Here is a 23,490-nt window from a genome sequence, read left to right as displayed (position 1 = left end):
GATTGGCTGATGGTGAGGTGACAGGGCGGTGTCACAGGGGTTAACGTGATCAGTCCTTGGGCTCCAGGAGGCCTGGGGCTACGTTCTCAGGTCACCCAGTAGTTAACGTCTTCCCTTTGGTGGGGGGTTTTCACATCTGCAAAACAGCTCAGGAAATGTGCATCAAATACTGTTACGTAGGTCCTTCAGAGAGGAGCTGAAGCAGAGGGTACGGGGGGAGGCCTGTCCCAGGAAGGCTCCATAGTGTTCTGCCCAGTTACATTACTATTATCACTGCATCATTATCAGCAGAAAATAATGATAAAAGCAGAGGAGGCAGCACAGGCAAGTGCACGCGTGTAGCGGTTGCTCTTGTAACCGCGGTGCAGAGCAGCCTCTCGATGCTTCTTTTCGGAAGCGTGTGTGGTTTGGTGACGGAGGGGAGCGCCTGGGAGTGAATCCATGGATGGGGGGGGTCTGCTCAGGTCATCTGCGCGCTACCTGCCTGGCTCATGCTGCGGAGGAGCAGGGCTGCCGGCCCCCTTGGGAGAGGATGATGCCGTGGTTCCAGGTGTGCCTTTGGGGAACACTAGGCTTTGGAAACCCATCGGTCTCCATCTCCTCCCACAGGCCATGGGAGGCAGTGGAAATAACTTGCTGTCAAGTAAAGAGAGTGGTGTTTAGAGGTTGTTTTTATAAAATGGGCCCCCAATATGTTTTGTGTTTTGGTAGGGAGTTTTGATTGCAAAGAATGGAATCCACTCAAGCTAGCTAAAATAAAAAGAGGGGGAGGGACTTCCCTGGTGGCGCAGTGGTTGAGAATCCACCTGCCAACGCAGGGGACACGGGTTCGAGCCCTGGTCCGGGAAGATCCCACATGCCACGGAGCAACTAAGCCCGCGCGCCACAACTACTGAAGCCTGCGCGCCTAGAGCCCGTGCTCCGCAACAAGAGAAGCCACCGCAATGAGAAGCCCTCGCACCGCAATGAAGAGTAGCCCCCGCTCTCCGCAACTAGAGAAAGCCCGTGCGCAGCAACGAAGACCCAACGCAGCCAAAAATAAATAAACAAATTTAAAAATAAATAAAAAGGGGATTTATAGGAAAGACAGGGATCACTCAGAAACGAAGTGCAGGGCGTGCAGGTGGGCCCCGTGGTTGTACCACTTTTCTCTCCGTTTGTCCCGTGAGCCCCTGTCTCCGCTTCTCTCTGCCCATCCATCCAGTTCCTCACTGTGGGCCTGGGAGGACGTTTCGCTTTCTCAGAAGCTTCACTTGCATGTGGCTTTATGGAACCTGGCTTCAACTCAGTGTGGCTTTTCAGGTCCAGGGTTCGCCCCGTCCAATCAGACCTGTTCAATCTGTATTGCTCCAGAGATGAACTTCTCAAGAAGAAAATGGATGGGCTCAGCTCGGCCCGTGGACTCTGGGTCCTCTGTGCAGTCCCCACTCTGTCCATCAATGCAGGGCACGGGGTGTGAACCTGGCTGTCTAGAGGCCAAGGCACTGGAGGCGGCTTCAGGAAGATGGTGGGTCCCGAGGTCAGAAATGAGTGCAGGGGGTACCACGTCCAGAACTCTCGACCGGATGATGGCTCTAGGGTGGCGGAGTGGCCTGTCTTAGAGACAGAATGTTCACACCTTCTGGGAGGAGAAGGAAGCACTGAGGTTTAGTTACAGCTGAGGGGAGGCTGGGCTTTGGTCTGTATTGTGTGTTGAAGTGGGAGCTTTAGTGAACGGCCTCAGGCTTCATTCTTCGTAGAGGAGAGGATCAGCTCTGGTCAGACTCCAGAGGCATTTAGGCTCACTTACCTGAATTCATTTGCTGTCTAGGCTGTGACAAAAAAAAAAAAAAAGAAAAAAGAAAAAAGAACACTACCACCATCGCCCTCTGATTCTTCCTTTATCAGCCACTGTCTGCAGAAATACGCTTTCCCCTACCATCTCCATAATTAATCCTCTACGCGTCACATCAGAAACGGGACGTGAGATAAGCAAAGGGCGTTGCTGGTGTCCCAAAGAGTTTCATAGGTGTACTATGGCCTTGCTTCTGCGTTGACAGCAAGAGAAATTCCTGCTCTTTTGTATAAACCTCAGAGGAGTTTTTCTTTGAAGGCTTATGACCCTTAGACCCCGGAGTCAGACTAAATTGTAGCTTCAGGAACTGTGTTCTGAGCGACTGAATGCAATCCATTATGTTTTATTCATCCTCGTGATACCCCTCCAGAAGGAAGAAGAGGCAGGGCTGTTCTTCCCATTGGCCACTACACTGAGGCTCGTCTGAAGCCAGCAGACACGTGCGTGTCCTGACTCCCAGGCTGGGGCCCCTGCTGCTAGGCTGGTACAGCTGGCCCACACGGGTGTTGTAAGGGCCAGGACGACCCGGCCAAGAGACAGGGGCCAGCGCTCCAGGCCTCCACCTCCGTCTCAGCTGTGGCAATTGTGCTGTTAAATCAGTGAGGAAGTTATTTTCCAGTGGCATCTGTTTCCAGCTTGGGTGGATATCAGACCTACTCAGTTCTACTCTTAATTGGGAAATGAGTGAAAACAGGATAGAGAAGAGGGTAGGGAGAAAGGTCTGAGATGTCTGTTTTGGACAGATATAAGCTAGAGGGTTTGGAGGAGTACGGGAAAAGAAACAGAGATGAAAATACAGGATGAGCCCTGGTTGTGCAGGAGGAAACTGTGGAGGGGAACCTTGCAAAGTCGGCAGCCCCAGAACCTGGAGGCGTGGCTGGGAGCACCTGAGCACGAGAACCAGGCATCCAGCCTGGGTCACCCATAACCCGCAGTGTATTTGCCCGTGGTGGAGGCAGCAGAAAACATAGAGTATGCACAAATCCAGACCACTCAGCACCCCGAGGGGGGTGCCCAAGGGTGACTCTAGATCCCTAAGGCATCGATGTCTCTGTTCCAGGCTCCTTCGTGTCTGTTTCTTTTGTGCCATTTTGTGTATCCTGCCTTGTAGCGGAGGGCGTGGCGGAGGGCGTGGCGGAGGCGTGGCGGAGGGCGTGTCGAGTGTATCCTAATTTGTTGGCGCCTCCAAAGCACCTAGTACATCATAGGTGCACGATAACTAACTAGCTCTCCGCTGATCAAGGGCTGAGGGCAGTTCACTGGGCACCGCTGTGACGCAGGTCGGGGTGTAAGTAGGTCCCATGGAGATGCTACAAAGTTGAGCCAGGTCTCTGGGGTCCTCGTGTTCCCCCGGGAGAGGCACCACCTGGGATGATACCGAGCGTTGAGTGCGTCCTCTGACTGGGCCCTGCTTGTGAGCGCTCTTGGGGAGCAGAGCGGGTGTGGTACCCACCCCCATCCCGAACGGCTGCGGCTGCAGTTCGCGCTTCTCTCCGAGATGCTGCACAGGCCCTGGTTCTTGCCCCTCGGCCCCTGGGACAGCCTCACATGTCATCGTTTTGTCTGTTCTTTGTACGTCGCTTCAGAGTTTTCATTGGAGGATTTCAATCCAAGTTCCCGATGCTTTGGCCAGATTGGAGGACCTCCAAGAGGGGGGATAGGCTGGCAGACTTCAGACTTGCAGGATGCTGGCCTCCCTGGCAGGATTTCTGGGGAAAGTGGGTCTCGTCTCACTGTGCCCCGTAAACTACTAGGTAAATGTCAAGTGACGACCTGGGGAAGCCCAGCTCTGCACATCGCTGAGAGGTCCTGGGGTCAAGGCACTCATGTTGTGCAGATAATTAGCCCTGTTAGGGCAGAACCGGGACTCCAGGCTTCTGGAATGTTCTCCCCCAGTCAGTGAGGGACCCTAGATTTGGGCTGTGATGAACATCAGGGCAGCCGGCTGCTTCTGAGTGAGCTCTGAGCATCTTTAATACTCCCATGGACTGGCTCTTCTTAAGTGGAAGTTTGCAGAGGGCAGGCTTGTGTCTCTTCGGCTGGTGTAAGACCCATAGTGACTCAGTGGATGACGCTTCCTGACCACTTAGCATGATCGAGGGGCTGGTGGAGGGCAGAGATGAAAACATCCGGTCCAGCTGTGCCTCTGCAAGCCCCAGGGCTCCGTACACCTGCCGAGTGGACCAGAACACCTGTCTTTGCTGCCGGCCTGTCCTGACGCTCCACCCCTTGTGTGTTTTCAGGGCTTCACTTACGTTCTCCACGAAGGCGAGTGCTGTGGAACGTGCCTGCCATCTGCCTGCGAGGTGGTGACCGGCTCCCCTCGGGGAGACTCGCAGTCCTCCTGGAAGAGTGTAGGTCTGGGCCAGGGCGGGTAGGAAGGAGAGCGGGGGCCTCACCAGCCTGGTCGTCCATCTGGGGTCCAGTGCTGCCCTTGGTTCCGTCCGTAAAGTAGAAGCTCATTCCCTGCCTTTTGCTTTCCCCACAGAGAGTTTAATGCGGCTGTTGGTTTATCCAGATGTCAGCTGGGATCACCTTGCTCCCGGGGAACTAGTTAAAGTTGCCCCAGACTTCCCGTTGTGTGGATTTTGGGAGAAGCCCAGTTCCCTCCCTCTGAGTTCTGTGAACGCCTGCGGGTGGGGGTCATGTTCTCCTGTTTAACCTGTGAAGCTGAGGACCTGCTTCCGCCGATGGGTGGTGCAGGGCCGTGTCGTGGGCCTGGCACCCTGCCACACCGGCCCAGGCGGCGTCCTCTGACCTTTTCACTGGTTTCTGTTGGAGAAATATGTAACCCAGAGAAGCAAACTACATTTCTGTTCCCAGGGCCCCCGAGCCCCCTTCTGCAGCTCTGGCTTAGCCCCTGGGCGTGTTGGCAGCCCCCGTCTCCCCACCCTTGTCTTCTCCTGCCCAGCCCCCACCCCCAGATCCCCTCCCCTGACACAGAGCAGGGTTGCTTCTCCTTCGTGGCCCAGAGGCGCTCACTTTGACTCTGGGCTCATAAAGCCATTTTCTGAAGCACAGAGGATCCCTCCCCGGGAGTCAGTCGTAGCCCACATGCTAGGATGCTACCAGTCCTTTAACTCTGATGGATAAGGATGAAGTGGATGGGTGCTAAGCCCTGGAATCCTCAGGACGTGGATGCTGGGAGGGGGTGAAGTGCACCTAGGGACCTTCCCCTTCTGAGTCCTCCAGCGAGACCAAAACGCACTCTGTTTAGAAGGAGGGCGAAGGGTTACCTGTCCTGCCCTGAACGTGCTCACCTGCTCACCTCCTACCCTGGCCCACCAGTCTCCTCCTCCTTGGTGGTGACAGACTGAGTTTTACACAGGGGTTCCCACCTCCCTTTTCTAATTCTGGTTACCTGTGGATTTCCCTGCTGTGTCCCTCCTCTCCATGCTTTTAACCTCTTTTTTCCCCAGTCCATCCTAGGATCAGGCTGGCTTTGCACCTCCTCCCCAGGGCCAGAGGCTACTCCATCCTGGTTGGGGTTGACAGCTGGTCCCCTTTTTTTTTTTTTTGCGGTACGCGGGCCTCTCACTGTTGTGGCCTCTCCCGTTGCGGAGTACAGGCTCCGGACGCGCAGGCTCAGCGGCCATGGCTCACGGGCCCAGCCACTCCGCGGCATGTGGGATCTTCCCGGACCGGGGCACGAACCCGTGTCCCCTGCATCGGCAGGCGGACTCTCAACCACTGCGCCACCAGGGAAGCCCTGCTGGTCCCTTTGAGGCTCAGCATCCTCTTCACCGCTCCCCCCCGCCCCCCACCCGCCTCTGGTCTCTCATCTGCCTCCAGGGCTCCCTCAGCCCTGACCCGCATCAGTGTTCACAAAAGAGTTTCCCTTCCCAATTCAAGTCTCCATCTTACCTACAAGACTTGCGGGTCGGCAGTGGCTCTGGGGGGCCCAGCAGGTGTGGTAGGGACAGGTCCTCTTGATGCGCCCAAAGCTTGGCGGGTACGTGGTCGGAGTGGGGCGTGGCCCGCAGCGGGGAGCTTTGGTCGGGGGGAGTCAGGGGGGTCAGGAGAGAGGCCGCAGTGTGTGGTACTTTCTGCTTCTCTTCTGGAAAGAGAAGAAAGGCAACAGGGGCCAAGAGACGTGGCTGGGCCTGGAGTGGGCAGGCCAGGTGCCCCCGCTTGCGTGTCTGGGAGCTGGACCACACAGACCGTGCTCATGGTCACGTGTTGTCCAGGCAGAACCTCCGCAGGGACTTTCTGAACCATGTTCTGGACACTCAGTGGTCCTTGACTGTGGTGCCCTTGGGGACAGGCCGCCTGTGTGCAGCCTGGGAGCTCAGGGCAGATTTCAGAGCCGAGGGTCAGACACCGGCATCCCCGGCTCTCACCGGCTCCCTGTACCAGAGGGAAGCAGCACGAGGTTGGGTGCTGGGCTGAGTTCCCCTCCACATCTCCCCTCCACTGTCTCCCCATGCAGCCGTTCCTGGACACTCAGCTCCCAGCCGAGCCCAGGGTGGAGGGAGCATCCTTAGGTGTCCCCAGGTGCTTCCTCCGGTGGCTCAAGACTCTGTCTTGGGAGCACACGGGGCTCTGAGCTAGGATCTTGGTCAGGGTGACTCTGACCCAGACTCACTGAAGGACCCGGATGAGCTGTCCCTCCCTCTGTGCACCTCACCCTGTGGGCAGGGCTTAGCCGTTGAGCCGGGCTCACCTCCAGGACCCACACCAGCTCCTGAGGGGGCCGCCCACTCCCAGCGGGACCTTGGCCCCCTGACCAACTTGGGTGCTCCGACCACAGGTTGGCTCTCACTGGGCCTCTCCCGAGGACCCCTGCCTCATCTACGAGTGCGTCCGAGTCAAGGAGGAGGTCTTCGTGCAACAGAGGAATGTCTCCTGCCCCCAACTGGACGTCCCCACCTGCCCCTCGGGCTTCCAGCTGAACTGTCAGACCTCGGACTGTTGCCCCACCTGTCACTGCGGTAAGATGTGCTACCAAGCCCGCCTTCAAGCCTCTCTCTCCTCTAAGGCCCCCGAATCCTTGCCTTTTGAGCAGCTCAGGGAAACGGGGAGGATCAAATCTCTCCATCCGTTGCTAACACTTCGGGGAGAGAGCAAGTAAGATGAGGGAAATGGGACAATTTCCTGAGGGTCGTCACTGTGTCAGTGCTGGTTTTGTACCCTGTCTCATGTCATCCTTATGACAATCCCATGAGGTGGGTACCATTATACCTCCCTTTGCTCTTGTGAGTTAGTGAGTGGTAGAACTGGGCTTGGACCCAGGCTTCTCTAATTCTAGAGACTTCTCAATCATTCGGCTGGAAAAGGTATTCCGACTGCCCATCCCCTAACCCCACCAACCAACCAACCAACCACATAAACAAACAAACCAATCAACCAACCAGTCAACCAACTAACCAACAAACCACACAATCAACCAACCAACCAACCAAATACACAAACCAACCAAGCAACCAACTAACCCACCCACCAGCCAACCAACCAACCAGCCAAACAACCGACGGCAGCAGCAGCAGCAGCAGCGAACAGCTCTCGCCACTCCGTCCTGAGCTCTGTGTGATTTTATCTTGGCGCTTAAAGTTTCCAGAGTAGAGTGTCTTTCTTTGACAAGCCAAACATCCTCCCACTCACCCCTTGGGTGTGAATCACTTAAACAAGTGCCCTCCCCTCGACGACTCCAGGGACCTTCTCCCTGCGGGCTGGGTGGTGGGCAGCAGGTAGCTGCCCTTCCTCAGCAGGTCTGGGGCCACTGTGGCCACGTGGGCTCCAGCAGGAGGACCCACAGCGCCTGGCGCTGGGTGGGGAGAAGGACCGGCAGGTGGAGCAGGGAGGCCCAGCCTGGGAGGAGCAGCTGGGTTGTGGGCCTTCACCAGCTGTGCTCCGCACACTCATGCCCTGTACCTGTCTCTCCCCAGAGCCTGTGCAGGCCTGTGTGCTCAACGGCACCATCATCGGGGTGAGCTGCCGCCTTCTCCTCCAGGGCGCCTGGGGGCAGGGATGGGGTGCTGTGGGAAGGGTGTCATTCTAAAGTGCAAGTGAAAGGAGCCAGGGGGGCCTGCCCCACCCACACTTTCCTTTCCTCCAGGGCTTCCCAGGCATCCTGGAGTGGCCCGCCTTCTAGCGCTCACATCCCGGCCCCAGGCACTCGAGCGTTTCTTCTGTGCATGCTTCAATCTGCCCCTCTCCCTCTGCCCCAGCTCCCTCTCTGCTGGGAAAGCCCTCACTCTTACCATGCCATCCTTGAGGTGGGGTGGGGAAGGGAGGGAGCAGACCTCTCGGGACAGGAGGAGAATCAGGGTGATGGATCCTGGCAGCTTTGGGCAGCCGGGCCCCCATGCCCAAGGCAGACGGCTCACGGGACTGAGGGCAGTGGAGGGTCGGGGGTTCCGGGTGCCAGAAGGCCTGACCCTGGTCCCTTTGGTTCCAGCCCGGGAGGAGTCTGATGGTTGACCTGTGTACCACCTGCCTCTGCACCGTCCAGGCGGGGGTCATCTCCGGATTCAAGCTGGAGTGCAGGCAGACCACCTGCGAGGACTGCCCGCTGGTGAGAGAGGCTCATGGGGGCCTGGGGGTGGACTGGGTACTTGTGGGACCCAAGCAATGGGACCTCACCGGGCTCGTTAAATAAAAGCTTTCGTGATTTTCTGATTATGGACATATTTGACAACGGTAAGGAAGAGAATAAAAGTCACCTACCCAAATTGCATTTCTCAGATATAATTATAATTTAGTTTTGGAAATTTAAACATTTTCTTCCTGTATTTGCAAGGCTTGTGATACCATATTTACAATTCCGTATTCTTTTTAAGCAACATACTACTGTTCTTTGAAAACATTAAAAATTAGTCAACAAATATTTATCAGTGACTAGTCAGTCCACAGTTATTTATCAGACACTTGCTATGTGCAGGGTTCTATGCAACATTCTTTGAAGGGGCTCTGCCTCAGCATATACTTTTATTATTGGACGTCGCGTTTTAATAGTTCACCCTGCCAGCTCACGATGACTGTGTTTGCTCAGAACACCTCTGAGGGTGGGTTCTGGGAAGTGGAATCATCATTTCTAGTTGGGTAGAGGAAAGCGTGCACTTCACTGTTCTTATCGTGACTCTTAGCCCCACCTCGCAGAGCTGGACCCAACGCTCAGGAGGATGCCTGCTTTCCTCCGCAAACTGCCTTCTGCATTTGGGGCTCCTGCTGTCTCAGAAAATAGGGTTGGTCAGATGAGTTTCTTGTGAGCTAGATGCACAGAATACAGTCATTGCTCTTTCAGATGGTGGGGCAGCGGGCGGGTTCTGGGCGGGGTCGGGGAGGAGTGGCGCGGCACAGCGGCCAGAGGGGAGGGGTGACGCGTGGGTTAGGGACAAGGTTAGGACAAGCTGCTGGTGGTCAGCGCTCTTGAGGTCGGGGAGTGTTCTGCACCTGTGCCCTTCCTGGCACTGGCACCGTGTGAAGCTCCAAGTAGGGGCTTAATAGCATATTTACGAGGGGAGTGAAGGGGTCCGTAGGAGACACAGCTACTTCTGATAGAATGGCTCAAGGAGAACATTCCCGCCTCAATTAGAAAGAAGCCAGTGAAGTACGCCTTTTTGCTTTTTTTAAATTTAAAATCCCAGTTGTTTCAGGGTTTCGGATGCAGGCGTGTGTGTGTGTGTGTGTGTGTGTGTGTGTGTGTGTGTGTGTGTGAGTGTGTGTGAGATAACTCCCCTGCATACATCTGGGCTTGAATATGGAATGGAATGATGCTGTCTGGAGTCTTTGGCATCCCTTTAACTGGATGTCCATGGAACTACAGTGGATGCAGGAAGCGGTCCACGCTAAGCTGTCCTGAAGGAGAGTGTTCTGGGGAGGCCGGGGCGGGGGGGGGGGGGGGGGGGGGGGGGAACGAGCCCACTAACTCTCTACCTGCGCCCTCTGGTGGTCAGAGGGTGGCACGGCCACTTCCTCTGCGTCCATAGAAATCCAGCTTTAGAATCCAGTCCAGACTTAGGTTTCTAAATATTTTTAAATTCACGGCCCCTTTTGGTCTGTGTACTCCTCCTCCTCACCTCCAAAATTCCGCTGTCTCCCCAGGGATCTCCTCCCTCTTGAGATCCCTGAGATTAGCCCTGCTGTGTATCTCTCAGCCTTTGCTGAGCTCTGCCTCAGATGCCCCCATTCTAGCTCAGCTTACCTGTTCTTGTCACGTTCCTCTGCCATGAAGGGCCTCCGTGTGGCCTCCTGCAGGTGGGGAGCTGTGGTGGGTCAAGCGTAGGCTGGTCTGTGTCTGTTTGAACTGCCGATGTCAGATGGAACTCTTAGCATCATCAGAGACGTGGGGCCTGTGTCTCCTTCAGGGGAGACGATGCTTATACCTAAAAGGAGCCCAGAAGCCGGTCTGTGCTGCTGGGTGGTAGAGACAAAGGAAGGCTTGAGGAAGAGAGGTGACACTGACCAGGAACCTTGAGAAGGCCTCCCAGAGGAGCATGACCATGGGCTGACCTTGAACGATGACCCCCCCCCAGGAGGGGGCACAGGGACAGACTGGCATTTAAGCAAGAGTTAGAAAGGGCAGCGGGGAGATAAGACTGGGGTCCTTGAGCAGCCGATGTAGTTTATGAAAAGGGCCGGGAGACACCTGTGAGGAGAGTTTGGGGGGCATCGCTGGACAGGGGGAGCAGGGCTAGTTGGCTGCTCAGACCTGAGTGAGTGAGCCTGTGGCTGGCTGGGCACCCGGCGGCTCCTGATTGGGTGCTCCGGCAGAAGTCTGGTCAGCACGGCCCTCCGTGTCCGTCTGGCAGCTGTGCGGTGCGTACCCCGCCAGCAGGGCTCAGACAGGCCTGTCACCAGTGCAGCTGTGTTCTTGCCTTGCGGGGTCCGTTCTCTCTGTTGCGTCCTTCCAGTGGTTTCTGCCGTGTTCCCTGTCCTCCCGTCCCTCTTCCCCCGGCCCCACAGCACCTCTGAAATCATCGCCCTTCCTCTCACCTTCCGCCCTCCTCCACTTTCTCCTGTCCCTTCTTCTCCCACAGAGCCTACCACCTTTCCCTGTTCTTCGCTTCACCGTGCCCTCTGCCTCTCTGGGGTGTGGAGTGTGCGTCCACCGCCCCATCCCTTCACTTTGCAGACCCCTCCTCCATTTGTCCCCCACCCCTCACTTCTCTTGTAAAGATTTTGGGCACGTTCTTCTCCTTGGGCCTGCTGAGTGGAGGGCATTTCCTAGTGTCTTCTTCTAACACTCACTAAAAAATGCCCCAATCCACGCTCCCGTGAAATCGTGCCTGATTTATGCCTCATTTTATTTCCTCTTTCTGACTGCAACCACTCACATACATTCATGATGTTTTTCCCGTCTCTTTCTTCCTCTCCCATCCACCTCGGTCCACACCTGCCAGGAATTGTGCGTTTTTGAAAACACAGAAGCTCACCGGTGAAACGTGACCTGATGGCCTCAAATGTCAGCAGTGTCCTTTGAGTGTGTGTGTGGCCTGGGCTCTCTCTCTGCGGCTTCCCTGATGAGTTCAGTAGATGCGCATAGACTCCTAACCTCCCCAGCTGGTTATGAGCTGTCAGTCGGAGTGCAGTGAGCAAGGGAGCAGTGTGAGAGGACCAGGTGTTCTGTCCGGGGCTCCAAACCTACCTGCTAGAGATTCATAGTAGAAAAACCTCAGGACCCCAAGGAATGAATCTCTAAGTCATTACTAAATGTAGCAAAATGAAAAAAAGAATGACACCATAGCTGGTCTTCACAGAACTAAATTTATTCTTTTAAACACCCCTACCTTCACCCCATATGAGGAGCCAGCTTGTCCGTGTTCTGGGACCGAGCCAGCATGGGCACCTGTTACTTGTTCTCACTGCCCCTTGCTGCAGCAGGGACCCTAATAAAGCATTGCCTGAAAAAACCAACCAACCAACCAACCAAACAAAACCAAAAAAAAAAACTTTTCTAGATTTAGTTCTTTTTTTTTTTTTTTTTTTTTGTGGCATGGTGGGGAGAGTTAAAAGAGCTTTAATTTTAACGCAGTGACGAGACAGCTGATGATCACTTTTTGGCTTTGTTAACATGGTTTAAAATACTTCGCAGAATATAAAGTTGGCCACCCTATGTTGTCTCCCAGATTGGGGGGGCGTTTTTGTGAAACAGTGAAATCCGTCTTCTGGGAAGCTGCTGGATTGGCAGGAACAGAGGTAGGAAGACAGTTACTACCGTGACAGAGTCCAGCGGTGGGTGATGATTTCTTGGATCAGGTGATGACAGAGGACCCTGGCACGACAAGCTGTGGATGAGCTCAAGATGCAGTTTTTGGCAAGATCTGGTGATGAGGGGGCAGGGGGGATAAGAAAAAGAGAGAACACAAGGATGACCCCCAGATTTCTAGTTTGAACAGCTGCTTAATGAAACCATTTACCATTTGGCCTACTTTCGATAGGGATCTTAGGGGGAGGTTTAAACTAAGGCTGCTTTTTCTCCTGGTTACACAGGGTTACGAGGAAGAGAAGATGCAGGGCCAGTGCTGCGGGAGATGCCTGCCTATGGCTTGCACCATTCAGCTACGAGGGGGACAGATCATGATGCTGAAGGTGTGTGTGGGCAACTTAAACTCAGGGGTCTCCCTACGACCGCCGTCTGGTTTCCTATTTGGGGATATTTTCTTCAAGGAAGAGGGACTGAGTTTGGGTCAATATTGACTTCCTTTTGTGCCTAGTTCTGATTTCATGAGGGAAAGATGGGTAACCTTTAGGAAGCACAGAATTCTCTCTTAGATTTGGCTAATTTGTCACTCTCTGTGACAGAAGTTGGTGTAGGGCCCCGTGACTGGGAGTGAGTTGATCTTTAAGATTTTCTCCAGCCTTGATGGTCTATGAGACTGGCCAGGCAATCAGGGTGACGCAGACTGGGCTCTATGAAAGCCAGAGTGGGCTGGTGGGGCTGGCAGGGGGCGCCTGGCTCACCTCTAGTTCAGCTACTGATGGGCCAGGGCCAGTTTCCCTTTGCTGTGTCTTAATTCTTTAAGCTGTTAAGTGGTCAGTAGAGTTAGGGATGCCCTACATTTATGCAGCCCCATTCCCAGTTAACAAGCCGTAAAACTGGACTCCACCTCCGTTCTGGGTTCTGGGTGTGGAGACTTTGCACACACTGCCTCGGTCTTGTTCTAAGGTCCCCTACCTTGTCTCAACAACTCCAAGGAGTCAAGGTCATGGCTTGAAGTGGCTTTGGACCCCAAACACCGTCTTCAGATTTGCTCTGCCCACCTCCCCTCTTTCCTTCCAGCGCGACGAGACTCTCCAGGATGGCTGTGACAGTCACTTCTGCAGGGTCAACAAGAGAGGCGAGCTCATCTGGGAGAAGAGGGTCACGGGCTGCCCGCCCTTCGATGGACACAAGTGTCTGGCCGAGGGGGTGAGTAGCTGGGGCTCAGGCCCTGCTTTCCTCTTGACTGTCTCCATCTTCGACTCTCAGAAGAGGGTTCTTCTGAACAGTGGTCCAGCTCTGCTGTTGGACACGTGATTCCCAGTGTCCAAGGAGAACCCTGACCTAGTTTAAAAATCAACGAAATTACAAAATCAAAGCCTGATGCAGGGACAAAACTCTCTCAACTGTACCATATGCTTTAAGAAAACACCTTCCTTTGAGGGAGACTGGATCTGTGATCCTTGATTGGGATGGTGAGAGAGCAAACTGATTTCCAGCCTCCCCTGGGAATGATGATCCTGGTGACTCAGCTGGAAGGGAATTCAGAATAATCAGAATCATTTCGGCCTGGCCAGGTGGGGTGGTCAGTCTATTCACATCTGTGATGGGAAAACCCGTTCATTTCTGGGGACTGAAGCTCAGGACTGTGAGTCCAGAGGAGGACTTGGCCTGGAGTGACTGAAAGTGTCCACTATGTACTATTTGTGCCTAATCTGGGACTTTGCTGTTTTCTTAGGGGAAAATCATGAAAATTCCAGGCACATGCTGTGACACATGTAAGTACCTTACCAATAGCTTGTCCCTTGAAATCCATCAGGAGAAGTCCAGGGACTGTTCTTTGCGATGAACTTTCTTCTAGAAAGATATTGCAGTCACTGTGTTCAATTCTGCAGGGCACTTCCACCCCACCCTGCGTGTCCTTGGACTGCCCCCTGCTCAAGCCCCCTTTCAAGATGCCTGTGAGGCACACTCTTCCTCCTTCCTTCCAAACTCCTGGCAGTCACTAGCCTCTTACCTGCCTTTCCCCTTGCAGAGCCTTGGGTTGGTCATAGTAGTCCTATCATGAGAGAATGTCTTCCCTCTGCCACCAGAACTCCTGAAGACAGGCACCTTGATTCATGATCTCGACAGAGCGGACATTCAGTATGCCTCTAATCTTTGGGTGTCGTGCAGCTCTCCCAGAGAGAAAGGGAAACCAGCAGCTGGCTGTGGGGCTGCAGTGAACACAGGCTTCTCGAGGATTTATGAGGCTGGTCTCAGTTTTATTAACCTCGTCTGCTTCACTCTCAGCTCCTCTTGACCTTGCAGTTGTGTTGTACTGGTTGGTCCCAATAGTTACGGCTGCAGCTTTGGAGACGGAGCTCAAGCCTGCCCACCAGACAGCATCTCACCACATGTTCTTGCGTTCTTGTTTCCATGAACACAAGTACCTTTCAGAATCCCAGTGTTAGTGCTGTATTCTCTGAATGTAGAATTACTTGCCTGGACTAATATTCTGTGTCTTTTAGTTTAGTTAGTTTTGGGGTTCACGGGCCCATGTTCCCATGTTTATTTTTGGGTAGAGAAAGGAAGAGTAAAAACACGAATATCTTCAGCGTTCAGTCATTCATTCTTTTCTTGACGGTTCACTCTGACAGTCCCTGTAGTTGCTGTAACCAAGTTGCAGATTGCGGAAAACACACTCTGAAAGCATCTTTTTCTATGGTTCTTGTCTGCATGGTTGAAGAATGTGGTCAGGAAACCATCAGAGGAGATGTATTCTCTCTAGGCGTGCTGCACATGGAATTGGGCCGAGGCTGTTATCTTCAAAACTAGCAGCGAGGCCAAAAGGGGCCTGTGTTGGTCTGTGCTTTCAAGAGGTGGGGACCTTCCATAAGGAAAAGAAGCCAGGCTCAGGGATTTAAATCTACAGCAAAAGAATGTAGTGTGTTGGGCTCAATGTGTTTTCCTTTTTCACCCTCTTAATGTGGTTGGCAGGCTTTCACTTTAAAATGACATTATTTGGGAGCCGGGAACCCAACTATTAGGTAGTTAAAGTTGATTTAGATTTGGAGCCATCCAGGAATGGAAAACTCCCAGTGTTTGGACGGGCAATAATGAGGTGGCATTAAATCTTAGATTATCAGTGGGCCAAGGAGAGGTTCAGATCTGAATGCTTTTAACCCCTGTACATAAGGAGACCCATGCTAGCGACCCAGAGGTAGCTATACCCAAAGGGAAGATTCCATAAGGGCTCCTACGATCAGCTCCCACAGAGACAATGACATTTGCAGGGATGGATAGAGATTAATTGTATTTCTTAGCTACCTCATTGCCCGTCAGCTTCTGGATATTGTTATAAGCGCAGGAGGATTGCTCTGATCATTATGGTTTTTATCTTATTATTTTTGACATCTTTATTGGAATACAGTTGCTTTACAATGTTGTGTTAGTTTCTGCTGTATAACAAAGTGAATCAGCTATATGTATACATATATCCCCATATCCCCTCCCTCTTGCGTCTTCCTCCCACCCTCCCTTTCCCACCCCTCTAGGTGGTCACAAAGCACCGAGCTGATCTCCCTGTGCTATGCTGCTGCTTCCCACTAGCTATCTATTTTACATTTAGTAGTGTATATATGTCAACACTACTCTCTCACTTCGTCCCAGATTAGCCTTCCCCCTCCCCGTGTCCTCAAGTCCATTCTCTACATCTGCATCTTTATTCCTGTCCTGCCCCTATGTTCATCAGAACCTTTTTTCTTTTTTTTAGATTCTCTCTCTCTATATATGTGTTAGCATACAGTATTTGTTTTTCTATTTCTGACTTACTTCACTCTGTATGACAGACTCTAGGTCCATCCACCTCATTACAAATAACTCAATTTTGTTTCTTTTTATGGCTGAGTAATATTCCATTGTATATATATGTGCCACATCTTCTCTATCCATTCATCTGTAGATGGACACTTAGGTTGCTTCCATGTCCTGGCTATTGTAAATAGTGCTGCAGTGAACATTGTGGTACATGACTCTTTTTGAATTATGGTTTTCTCAGCGTATATGCCCAGTAGTGGGATTGCTGGGTCATATGGTAGTTCTATTTTTACTTTTTTAAGGAACCTCCATACTGTTCTCCATAGTGGCTGTATCAATTTACATTCCCACCAACAGTGCAAGAGGGTTCCCTTTTCTCCACACCCTCTCCAGCATTTGTTGTTGTAGATTTTCTGATGATGCCCATTCTAACAAGTGTGAGGTGATACCTCATTGTAGTTTTGATTTTCATTTCTCTAATAATTAGTGATGTTGAGCAGCTTTTCATGTGCTTCTTGGCCATCTGTATATCTTCTTTGGAGAAATGTCTATTTAGGTCTTCCGCCCATTTTTGGATTGGGTTGTTTGTTTTTTTGATATTGAGCTGCATGAGCTGCTTGTAAATTTTGGAGATTAATCCTTTGTCAGTTGCTTCCTTTGCAAATATTTTCTCCCATTCTGAGAGTTGTCTTTTTGTCTTGTTTATGGTTTCCTTTGTTGTGCAAAAGCTTTTACGTTTCATTAGGTTCCAGTTGTTTATTTTTGCTTTTATTTCCATTTCTCTAGGAGGTGGGTCAAAAAGGATCTTGCTGTGATTTATATCATAGAGTGTTCTGCCTATGCTTTCCTCTAAGAGTTTTATAGTGTCTGGCCTTACATTTAGGTGTTTAATCCATTTTGAGTTTATTTTTGTGTATGGTGTTAGGAAGTGTTCTAATTTCATTCTTTTACATGTAGCTGTCCAGTTCTCCCAGCACCACTTATTGAAGAGAGGCTGTCTTTTCTCCATTGCATATTCTTTCCTCCTTTATCAAAGATAAGGTGACCATGTGTATATGGGTTTATCTCTGGGATTTCCATTTTGTTCCATCGATCTATATTTCTGCTCTTATGCCACTACCATACTGTCTTGATTACTGTAGCTTTGTAGTATAGTCTGAAGTCCAGGAGCCTGATTCCTCCAGCTCCGTTTTTCGTTCTCAAGATTGCTTTGGCTACTCGGGGTCTTTTGTGTTTCCATACAAATTGTGAAATTTTTTGTTCTAGTTCTGTGCAAAAGGCTATTGGTAGTTTGATAGGGATTGCATTGAATCAGTAGATTGCTTTGGGTAGTATAGTCATTTTCACAATGTTGATTCTTCCAGTCGAAGAACATGATATATCTCTCCATCTGTTTGTATTGTCTTTAATTTCTTTCATCAGTGTCTCATAGATTTCTGCATATAGGTCTTTTGTCTCCTTAGGTAGGTTTATTCCTAGGTATTTTATTCTTTTTGTTGCAATGGTAAATGGGAGTGTTGCCTTAATTTCTGTTTCAGATTTTTCATCGTTAGTGTATAGGAATGCAAACCCTAGTGTGTAGGGTTTGTCATACATGGCCTTTATTATGTTGAGGTAGGTTCCCTCTATGCCTACTTTCTGGAGAGTTTTTATCATAATTGGGTGTTGAATTTTGTCGAAAGCTTTTTCTGCATCTATTGAGATTATCATATGGCTTTTATCCTTCGATTTGTTAATATGGTGTATCACACTGATTGATTTGAGTATATTAAAGAATCCTTGCATTCCTGGGATAAACCCCACTTGGTCATGGTGTATGATCCTTTTAATATGCTGTTGGATTCTGTTTGCTAGTATTTTGTTGAGGATTTTTGCATCTATGTTCATCAGTGATATTGGCCTGTAGTTTCCTTTTTTTGTGACATCTTTGTCTGGTTTTGGTATCAGGGTGATGGTGGCCTCGTAGAATGAGTTTGGGAGTGTTCCTCCCTCTGCTATATTTCAGAAGATTTTAAGAAGGACAGGTGTTAGCTCTTCTCTAAATGTATGATAGTATTCGCCTGTGAAGCCATCTGGTCCTGGGCTTTTGTTTGTTGGAAGATTTTTAATCACAGTTTCAATTTTAGTGCTTGTGACTGGGCTGTTCATATTTTCTGTTTCTTTCTGGTTCAGTCTTGGAAGGTTGTGCTTTTCTAAGAATTTGTCCATTTCTTCCAGGTTGTCCATTTTATTGGCGTATAGTTGCTTGCAGTAATCTCTTATGATCCTTTGTATTTCTGCACTGTCAGTTGTTACTTCTCCTTTTTCATTTCTAATTCTGTTGATTTGAATCTTCTCCCTTTTTTTCTTGATGAGTCTGGCTAATAATTTATCAATTTTGTTTATCTTCTCAAAGAACCAGCTTTTAGTTTTATTGATCTTTGCTAATGTTTCCTTCATTTCCTTTTCATTTATTTCTGATCTGATTTTTTTTTTTTTAAATTTTTGGCTGTGTGCGGTCTTTGTTGCTGTACACGGGCTTTCTCTAGTTGTGGCGAGCGGGGGCTACTCTTCATTGCGGTGTGCAGGCTTCTCATTGCAGTGGCTTCTCTTTTTATGGAGCACAGGCTCTAGGTGCACGGGCTTCAGTAGTTGTGGCATGGGTTTAGTTGCTCCACGGCATGTGGGATCTTCCCAGACCAGGGCTTGAACCCATGTCCCCTGCATTGGCAGGCGGATTCTTAACCACTGTGCCACCAGGGAAGCCCTCTGATCAGATTTTTGCGATCTTTCCTTCAGCTAACTTTGGGGGGGGGTGGTTTTGTTCCTCTTTCTCTAATTGCTTTAGGTGTAAGGTTAGCTTGTTTATCTGAGTTGTTTCTTGTTTCTTGAGGTAGGATTGTATTGCTATAAACTTCCCTCTTAGAACTGCTTTTGCTGCATCCCATAGGTTTTGGTTCATCGTGTTTTCAACGTCATTTGTTTCTAGGTATTTTTTGATTTCCTCTTTGGTTTCTTCAGTGAGTTCTTGGTTATTTAGTATAACGTATTATTTAGCCTCCATGTGTTTGTATTTTCTACAGTTTTTTTTTTCCTGTCATTGGTATCTAGTCTCATAGCGTTGTGGTTGGAAAAGATACTTGATCCGATTTCAATTTTCTTAAATTTACCAACGCTTGATTTGTGACTCAAGATATGATCTATCCTGGAGAATGTTCCATGAGCGCTTGAGAAGAAAGTGTTTTCTGTTGTTTTCGGATGGAATGTCCTATAAATATCAATTATGTCCAGCTTGTTTAATGTGTCATTTAAAGCTTGTGTTTCCTTATTTATTCATCATGGTTTTTAGAGTCTACAATTACATAAAAGTAAGTCCTATCCATTGACATCACCAAAGCACAGTGAATCTACGCTCCTCCTGCAATTAAAATTGTGCCATTAAGTGAGTTAAACCCAGCGATAACTATATCTCTGAATATGAAGGGCCAGGAGAAGCTGAGGGGAACCAGGACCACTGACTTGCCTTCCCCATGGCTGGCTTTGGTGATCCGGTTACTGTGAAATTGACCTATTTCCAGTAAATGAGGGAACTGGGCTGGAGAGTGTTGTGTGGAAGAACAGGTCCCATCTCTCACCTGTCCTGTAGGTGAGGAGCCCGAGTGCAAGGACATCACTGCCAAGCTGCAGTACGTCAAAGTGGGAGACTGTCTGTCTGAAGAGCAAGTGGACATTCACTACTGCGAGGTAAGGGGTCCTCGGTTAGGAGGGGCAAGTTCTTTGTTTGGTCACGTCTCTTTAGTTACAGAGTCGAAGGATCTGGGAAATTCACAGGGGGGAGAAGTGAAAGGAACTGGGAGCTTTTAAAATTTTTTTAAAAAGCCTATGTTTTATTGAAGTAAATGGGAACTTTTGACCCTAGAAGAAAAAAACCGAGCAATGATTCAACACGTCCTCTGAAGAGAATGGAGAGTTGCTTAATGGAAGATGGGAGTTGGGTGTGACAGTTCCATTAGGACAGGCCTTTCAGACCTCCCGAGAGCTCTTTTACACGTTGTTTGGCTGTCCCGTGTTTCTCCGGGCAAGGCCAGACCTTCTTGATTGGAGGAGGGCAGGTGGAGGAAGTGGGCTGCCCCAGAGCCCTCCCCACCCTGGCACTCTCCACCGCCCGCAACGGCCGCCTCTCTCTGCCCTGCCATAGGGAAGATGCACCAGCAAAGCCCTGTACTCCATCGACACAGAGGACGTGCAGGACCAGTGCGCCTGCTGCGCGCCCACACGCACAGAGCCCATGCAGGTGCCCCTGCGCTGCGCCAACGGCTCCGTCATCCACCACGTGGTCCTCAACGCCATGCAGTGCAAGTGCTCCCCCAGGAAGTGCCGCCAGTGAGGCGCGGTCCTGCCGCGGACACCCGTCACCACCCGCTTGGCAACCCCTGCTTGGCGCATGCGTGCTCCGCTCCCGGGCTTCCCCGGGCCCACAATAAAGGCCAACCTGTCATCTTGCCAAAGGCTCATGGTTCATCTAGGCTGAGATGGCTGTTGTAGGCTGGGCTGGAGCTCTGAGGCTGGTGCCGAAGCGGGTGGGGGGTAGGGGAGCACAGGCTCCATCTGGAAACACTTGAGCCCCGGGGTCTGCGGGAGGCACCGCCCACGTCGGGGAGAAAGTGGCAGCTCAGCGTCCATGGGGAGGGAAGGGGAAAGTGAGCGCCAGGCCTCCTTGGAAACAGCCCAGTGGCTGAAGGAGAAGGGATTTGCTCTGGAACACTGGGGTCTCCAGTCTCTGAATCCAGGGGCTTCTGGGCAGAGCAGAGGAGTCCCTAGAGCCAGGCTCCTGCCAGGCTCTGGCCAGTGTGGCTGACTTGATGGGGAAGGGGCCCCAGTGGGTGTGCAAGGGGTTCTCTGAGCCCTCAGCTGAGCCAGTGCCTGTGTTCCTCAGTCGCCCCCGTGGGAGGGTGAGAGGCTGGGGGCTGGGGGGCTGGAAACGCGGTGCTGGGCATGTGCGGGAACGTGGTCCCTCGCGGCACAGGCGTGGCCGTGGCCAGGGACCCCCAGACTCGGGGGCGGCCCAGGTTCCACCCATGGCCTTCGCCGGACTGTGTGGCCTCAGCAAGCCCCTTAGCGGTTTTCAGACTTAGTTTCCTCAACTGGAACCACGAACGTCAGTCTCACTCACTCGGCTGGGAGGGTCAAATAAGCCAGAAAGTCCGGGAGTAACTATGAATTGCTCTCTAATAACGGAAAAAGTGACCAGAAGAAAAACGGGGAAATCAAGCTTCAAAGGGAAACCCTAAGTGTCCCTACCGTCAGTGGCAGAGCATTGAGGATTTCCTTTGTTCTGAGGGGTGAGGGAGCTGAGTTCCTTTTGGGCTGGATGCTGGAGGCCAAGGCCTTGCCCACTCCAGGATCCTTTAGTGGATAGAAGAGGTGTAGGTAACTCCAGACCTCACCGGGTCCCCAAATCACTAACCACTGCTGTCACTCTCAAGGAGAGATCACCTTTCTTAGACTTTTATGAAAAAAGCTTACATGTATATGCTGGCAAGATGGCAGAAACTCTAGGTGGGGAGAGCACACCCATGAGAATAAAGCAACTGTCCTGGCTATGAGACAGGAATTTGATGGAAGATTGACTTTCATGCTGGATCCTCCTAGCCCAGGAGAGACTCAACTCATTGAACATACTGGACCATGGAGCTGGAAAGGATTTAGACATCTCATCCACTGCCCTCTCCTGCCCCTTTGCAGTGGATGAAAGCAGCTCAGAGAACTTGAGTAACTTGCCAAAGGTCACACAGCTGCTGGGTGGCAGGGTCAGGTTCAGAACCCAAGTACCTGGACACCTGGGCAGGAACTCCGGAGCTGGTGCATCAGAGCCGCACGTCCCTGGTGCTGACAGATTCGGCCCTGTTCTCACAGGAACCAGTGACGGCTGCATTTCTAGGTCTTTCTGCTTCTGTCACTGCTGGGGAAGAACCTCCAGGGAAGATACATTAAAGGCAAATGGCATGGGTTGTGTTGAGTCGTTCTGGTGGAGAGTTTAGCCGGGTAGAGGGAAGGAAGAATGGATAGAAGTTTTATGTAACTGCTCAATAATTCCAAGGCTGTCATCCTCCATCCATCACCCCACCTCCAACTTTGAGTGCCTCTATGGTCTCTGTAGGAAACCAGATCCAGGGCCAGAGAATTACCTGTCTCCCTTCTGACTGATGGCCTAATGCTCCACCTGGGGACGAGACGCCATTGGAGGCATCGCCACAGAGGAACTTAGCAGGGAGTCTGCCTCTCCAGCAGAAGGTGTCAGTTTTCTAACTGCCTCCATAGCCTGAGTTCCCCTCATATTTACTGATAGTACAGTTCACTGCCAAGAAAAAAGCTGAGTCAGAAAAATTGCATATTTTGATTTAAAAAAAAATGCAGGAAGTAGGGTAAAAAGGAGAAACTGGTAGTGGGGGTATGAGCCAGGAGCTGTCCCCATTCTGCATGTGTTCCAGGGTGGGTCTGCCTCTGGTCTCAGGCACTCTCTTTTTTGTCACCCTTAGACCAGATGGGACAGTCCCCAAAGTGAGAGTCTTAGGGGGAGTCTTAAGGGAGGAGTATGCAGGGACCAAGGGACTAAAACAGTGCGGGAGGGAGAGAAGAGAGGGAATGGATAAGGAACCACCATGGTGGAAAGGTTTCCAATCCTCCTGGCATTGAAAACACGTAGAGAAGGTTCCCAGAAGTGAATGGAGAAGGGTGTTGTCTCAAGCAGCCAGGAACCAAGTGTTAGAGCACAGGCTCTGGAGCAGGCAAGTCCTCAGAGGCACGGTGCCTGACCGTTTACACTGCAGTCTCCTGATCTGTGAAATGGGCACACAGGCAGTAATTCCCTCATAGATTTGTTACTAGAATTAGATAATTCCTCTGGGGGAGGCTCTGAGAAGGATGCTGAGGGCGAGGAAGTCCACATCCACGTCAGCCATGGTTACTCCTGGTGCCCAGGATACAGCCCAGGTTGGCACACACTGCTTTTGGTTTTCCTTCTGCTCAGCCCCTGACTCCCCTTTACTGCCTCAGTTTCCTTATCTATAAAGTGGGGAGCAGTCCCCACCAGCCCACCTTATCAGCATAGGAGATAGGAAAGTCATTCAGAGCCTACTTGACATATAATGTTATAATACCTTTTCATTTTCAGGGTCCCTGGTATTAATGCACTAGTTTCGCTTGGGGGCGTCTTGGAATTGTAGATTCCATCATCCAGAATGGCCCTTTGGAGGTCTTCTCTTCCATCCCCCTGCCCATGGCTAGATGTCAAAGCCATTCCGGAGAGATGGAACTCCTCTTTTTCCTGGAATGGAGCTTCCACCATCTACCTCCTCAGCTGGTCCCAGCGTCTCCCTGGGAAGCTTTGCTAAAACCCCTTGCCTCCCCAAGCCCCTCCCCTTGCCTCTTGCAGTCCCTCTTCCTGTCCCTGGGGCACGATTCCTCCACTCCTGCGCCTTTTAATCTAGAGAAAGTTGGGGACATCTGGTGGCGGGTAGAGTGCAGGCAGGCCTGCGGGGGAGCCTCCCACCTCTACCCAGGCGATAAGGGCCAGGGCGGCGGGAAGCAGGCTTCCCGGGCGGAATTGGAAGCTAATCAGCCAGGCTGTTCACGAGATAATCCGGCTGAATGCTCACACCCGAACCAGGTTAGCAGGCAGCTCCCCGGGTGGGGAGAGCAGCGGTCTTACTGTCTCGCCCCTCAGCTTCATTAACCG

General features: G+C 51.4%; 1 protein-coding gene across 2 annotated transcripts in view; it reads left to right on the top strand.

Moving 5' to 3' along the window:
* VWF (von Willebrand factor) overlaps positions 1-21,758 on the top strand; it is a 137,978-nt gene extending 116,220 nt beyond the window's left edge. For both annotated transcript variants that reach the window (XM_027093341.1, XM_027093340.1), the window contains 9 exons: positions 4,078-4,188; positions 6,585-6,765; positions 7,720-7,760; positions 8,232-8,348; positions 12,266-12,364; positions 13,056-13,184; positions 13,714-13,753; positions 19,399-19,496; positions 19,951-21,758. In XM_027093341.1, coding sequence (XP_026949142.1) covers positions 4,078-4,188; positions 6,585-6,765; positions 7,720-7,760; positions 8,232-8,348; positions 12,266-12,364; positions 13,056-13,184; positions 13,714-13,753; positions 19,399-19,496; positions 19,951-20,139 — 1,005 coding nt within the window. In that variant the 3' untranslated portion in view covers positions 20,140-21,758. The remainder of the gene's footprint in view (positions 1-4,077; positions 4,189-6,584; positions 6,766-7,719; positions 7,761-8,231; positions 8,349-12,265; positions 12,365-13,055; positions 13,185-13,713; positions 13,754-19,398; positions 19,497-19,950) is intronic.
* Positions 21,759-23,490: the final 1,732 nt, after the last annotated feature.

The sequence above is a fragment of the Aethalodelphis obliquidens genome, unplaced genomic scaffold (assembly GCF_003676395.1).
Source record: "Aethalodelphis obliquidens isolate GAN/ISIS:26980383/991018 unplaced genomic scaffold, ASM367639v1 scaffold83, whole genome shotgun sequence".
In the NCBI taxonomy this organism is placed as follows: domain Eukaryota; kingdom Metazoa; phylum Chordata; class Mammalia; order Artiodactyla; family Delphinidae; genus Aethalodelphis; species Aethalodelphis obliquidens.
This window is presented reverse-complemented; position numbering and strand designations above follow the sequence as displayed.